At 39.5% G+C, this 5000-nt stretch overlaps 2 protein-coding genes across 2 annotated transcripts in view; both read right to left on the reverse strand.

Annotated features, from left to right (window-relative positions):
* Positions 1–3209, reverse strand: part of LOC140551919 (tripartite motif-containing protein 16-like) — a 7991-nt gene extending 4782 nt beyond the window's left edge. The window contains exons 1-2 of the mRNA XM_072675721.1: positions 2220–3209; positions 1178–1858 (exon numbers count right to left, since the gene is read on the reverse strand). Of these exons, the coding sequence (XP_072531822.1) occupies positions 1178–1768 (591 nt within the window). The 5' untranslated portion in view covers positions 1769–1858; positions 2220–3209. The remainder of the gene's footprint in view (positions 1–1177; positions 1859–2219) is intronic.
* The window catches only part of LOC140551927 (tripartite motif-containing protein 16-like), a 34313-nt gene that overhangs the window by 17116 nt on the left and 12197 nt on the right, over positions 1–5000 (reverse strand). The gene's annotated exons all lie outside the window — the stretch shown is intronic.

Genomic DNA, 5000 nt, shown 5'->3' on the forward strand with positions numbered 1-5000 from the left:
GAATAGGAAATGTTGTGAAGTTGTGATGTTTTTGAAATCTTCCCTTCAATTTGACATGTGATACTTGCGAAGCCAGCTACTGCCTTTTTCAACTGCTGGCAATGCAGCATACCAGCTTACAAATACCTGTGACTGACAACGTCGAGGTTTGACAGTGCCGCCAACCCACCCAGATAGAGCATGGCCAACTGTGCTGCGATTGAACGACTGACTACTGGACAGATATTTCAGCAATCTGAACTGCAGTCTGGGAAACATTAAATCAGACACGATTCATTTCACAATTATATGTCGTTTGAAATGTGATTGATTCATTATCTGGACATATGACTCAGTTTGATCTGCTCTGATGTCTTTATTCATCAGTGGCTGTGTGATGGTTTTTGACATCAGAATCTGTGACCAGAAAATCATGGGTGAGGATCACTCTAACTTAAATTCAGAGAGCTGGAGCTTCATTTAATAGATGTTTAAGAATTCTATTTTACAGAGTAAATTATAGTGTTATGCTGCATTCTGCTGTTTATCAGAAGGTTGTACCAGATTAGACCGATTTGGATGTCTTTAAATGATTCACCCAAAACGCTGTGTTTACATTAAAAGCCTGATTATTCAATTTAATTATTCCAATATTTTTCTCAAATTAGCTTGGATTTGACAAGCTGGAAATGTACTGTAAATAAATTTAAGTGACCTGTAATTGACTGTAATGTGAAAGACTCTGTCCCGGACACAGCACTCATGCACAAATTGATATATTTATCCATATTTGTGCTTAGAGCTTCGTCACCAACAGCACTAAAGAACATGGAAATAACTGAAATGTGATTTGAAAAGATCAGATTGTACATGGTCACGCAGCCTTGGAAAATGATTCCATATGAAAATACATACAAATATGACTGCAGTCTGAAATCTGAAGACTAAGAATCAGATAGAAGAAACTTGATCTGCAGTGAGAACAACGCCCATAAAGCTGGAAGGAGGGTGTTGGCTGGTGAAAGGTTAAATAGTTGGTCTGACTGTTTCACTCTTTACACTTCCTTACAGCAATATTTTTAGTACATTATTAACACTAAAATTCAGCAACAGAAACAAGAGCTTGATGCATTTTAAGCAGCTCATTACAGATAAATCCAGTTAGCTTTAATTCATTATAAACATGTACAGTTCTCACCTGTTTCTCCCTTCTTTCTGCTGCAGCAGGGACTGTATCATGACCCCTGTGTTTATCCATTGTACATAAATAGCAGATAGAGCTCTGATCAGTACGACAGTAGATCTTCATCACTTCATCATGCTGAGAGCAGATCTTCTCTTGTAGCTGGGTGGACGCTTTGACCAGATTGTGCTTCTTCAGTCCAGGAACTTCATAGTGAGGTTTAAGATGAGTTTCACAAAAGGAGACCAGACACGTCAGACAGGACTTGATGGCTTTGAGTTTTCTCCCGGTGCAGAAATCACACTCCACATCTCCAGGTCCAGCGTAACGGGGAGCAGGAGAAGTATCTTGGAGTTGTGTCTTCTTCAGTTTCTCCACCACTTCAGCCAGCATGTTGTTCCTGCGTAGAACAGGCCTTGGAGTGAACGTCTCTCTGCACTGGGGGCAGCTGTAGACCCCTCTCTGTTCATCCTGATCCCAGCAGCCATTAATACACACCATACAGAAACTGTGTCCACAGTGGATGGTCACTGGATCCTTCAGCAGATCCAGACAGACTGGACAGCTGAACTGCTCGTGATCTACTGAAATACTGGCCTCTGCCATTTTCCTGCACTTCTAGACTGAGAGAGAGCAGCACTCTGAGATCACTTTCGTTTTCTCTGAACTGAGCAGGAGGGACTTCCTGCTTTCCTGCTGCTCAGAGTGTCACAGAGAGGGGAGGAGAGAGAGAGCGAAGGTGGAGAGAGAGAGGGGGGAACAGCACAGTAAGAAATACCACTGAGAAATAGAGAAATAAACATCAGCCCAGACTAAACCATCACCACATTCCAAACACAGTTCCTGCACGTCATTAAACACACACCTGTACTCAACTGTCAAATGGAAGCAGACAACAGGACTAAGGATTAAAAGTGTCTAATGTTTGATAGAACATGCCGTAGCAACAGATCTTCTACTTCATATAATGCAGCACTACAGAAGCTGTGGGACGATCAACTCTCCCAGAAGAAGAAATCTCACCACAAACAGTGTTTTACTGAGTCAGAGATCTTACTTTCACATCCTGATGGAGTCTTCTTTCATCTGGTGAACTTCACTCTTCTTCCAGTGTCTGTCTTTCATTTGGTGTGTCACCTAAAACCCCTGGTGATCAAGCCAAAGGTAACAGTGGCAAGGAAAAACACCCCCAGCCCTGGAGGAAGAAACATTGAGAGGAACCAAGACTAACAATGGGGGAAACATTAATTACCAAAAGCTGAACTGAACAGATGAGTTTTCAGCCCATACTAGAAGACTGAGACTGTGTCTGAGCTCCGACTACATTTCAAAGTGGAAATATTTCAGACTCCGATATGAAATGCAGTCCATCCAACAAATCAAGCAGCTGTGTGAGTTTAACCTGAACCCTGTGGATTACCTGTGAAATATTACTGTGTTGTATTAAAATTGAGATCATATCTGAGATCAGTTTAGCCATGAACCAGTACAACACTTTGAACACTCTCACATTTTCTAATACACTAAATACATGAAGAGGCACCACATTGCTGTTAAACACAACCCCCTACAGTACAGAGACAGAAATACACAAGGGGGGAGGGGGGGGCATACCTAGTGAGAAAAAGTTGACTTTTCAGATGTTTCTAAGTATGTTGTAAATGTACTTGGACCGGAAGTCTTGCAAAGTACTTGTTGTACTTATTTAAATATATATATTATATGTATATAAATATTTAGATATTATATAAAATACATTAGTATTATACTTTCATCAAATGATTTCAGCACACTTAATTTAAAGCCACCCCACCCTCAACACTTTTATTATTGATTATTTTAGAAACTAATATTCTTTTTAACAATCTTAATACTTTATTATCTTAATAATTTAAAGGGAAACGTGATCTTTAATATGCATCTTCTTAGGAATAACAGGTCTTGGAGATGCTTGGAGGATGGTGATGACTGAGATGTTTCGCTAAAGGCTGTTATCTGAACACTTTTGCAGTGTTGGGCAGATCTGACAGGAGTAGCTCAAGCTGAAAGAGCATGAACTTCAGGAGAACGAGCTGTCTGAGTGATGTGCTCGTAACTTCTCCTCAGGATGGTCTACACACGGTGTGAAGCTGCATACAGGTCAGAAGATCTTTTTCCATCCACTCATTTCATCTCCTTCACCTTTACAGAGATACTTAAAGACTGTTTGACATCTGGAGACTGATTACTTCAGGAGAAGGATTTGGTGACATGAGATATGAACGTGCTGTGCTCATCTTTAAGCTGTTGGAGCTGCCAGAGTTTTCAGTTTAGCCATTATTTTCTGTTTAGCCATGATTTTCTGTTTAGCCATTATTTTGAAGTTTTGACCTGCTTTACAGACCAATCATAGAATTCTGGATATCTGAGATTATAACAGAACCAATGAGAAGTTGTGTATTTGGTCCTTTTGACTTGCATATCATTTGCATATAGATATAATAGCTTTGACCAAGACATTGTTATTGCAGGGGGGGTCAAATTACCCAACACTGGACTGAACAAACACGTTCTAATGTTTCTGAAAGCTGGTGGACAGATTTGCTCTGGTAACATTGGTAAGCAGCATCTGCCATACAGCAAGTTCAAGCTAAAACTAGGAGAAGAAGATGGAGCATGTTCTCATCTTCTGCTTTTATTACTGATTAATAGTAAAAATCAATTAGATTTGCATTTCCTGAAGGAACTACAACAGTGTTTGAAATGTGGCAAGTAGAAACAATGTGAGCTTGGCTATGTTGATGCTGTGTGATTGCTATTCTTGGGTTGCTAGGTGTTTACTATAATGTCCTAGATGGTTGCTGTAACATCCCCGGTGGTTGCTAATGGGTTGCTAGATGGTTGTTATGGCATCTTGGGAGGTTGCTATGGTGTTGCTAGTTGGTTGCTAATGAGTTGCTAGTTGGTTGCTGTGGTGACCCAGGTGGTTTATATGGTTTTTCTAGGTGGTTGCAATGGTGTTGCTAGGTGGCTGTTACTATGTTTTATGTGATTGATATGGTGTTGCTAGGTGTTTGCTATGGTGTTGCTAGGTAGTTGCTATGGTGTCACAGAAGGTTGCTGTGAGGTTCCTAGTTGGTTGCATTAGCTTCACACGTGGTTGCTATGGGGTTGGTAAGTGGTTCCAATAAAAAATAAATGTAAACTCAGTACTACCTTAAAAAAAAGCTCCCACTTAAAATTTATTTTCAGGGTAATCTCAGTACTACCTTAAAAGAAGATTCACCTTAACATTCAGTGTCAGTGTAAACCCAGTTCTACCTTAAAAGAAGGCTCCACTTAAAATTCATTTTCAGGGTAATCTCAGTACTACCTTGAAAAAAGTTCCCCCTTAAAATTCAGTGTCAGTGTAAACTCAGTTCTACCTTAAAAGAAGGTCCCACTTAAAATTCATTGTCAGGGTAATCTCAGTACTACCTTAAAAGAAATTCCACCTTAGAATTCAGTGTCATTGTAAACTCAGTAATACCTTAAAAGGCATTCCACCTTAACATTCAGTGTCAGTGTAAACTCAGTACTACCTTAAAAGAAATTCCACCTTAAAATTCAGTGTCATTGTAAACTCAGAAATACCTTAAAAGATATTCCACCTTAAAATTCAATGTTAGTGTAAACTCAGTACTACCTTAAAAGAAGTTCTCCCTTAAAATTCAGTGTCAATGTAAACTCAGTACTACCTTAAAAGAAATTCCACCTTACAATTCAGTGTCATTGTAAACTCAGTAATACCTTAAAAGGCATTCCACCTTAACATTCAGTGTCAGTGTAAACTCAGTACTACCTTAAAAGAAATTCCACC

Source organism: Salminus brasiliensis, chromosome 1 (assembly GCF_030463535.1).
Source record: "Salminus brasiliensis chromosome 1, fSalBra1.hap2, whole genome shotgun sequence".
Taxonomy (NCBI): Eukaryota; Metazoa; Chordata; class Actinopteri; order Characiformes; family Bryconidae; genus Salminus; species Salminus brasiliensis.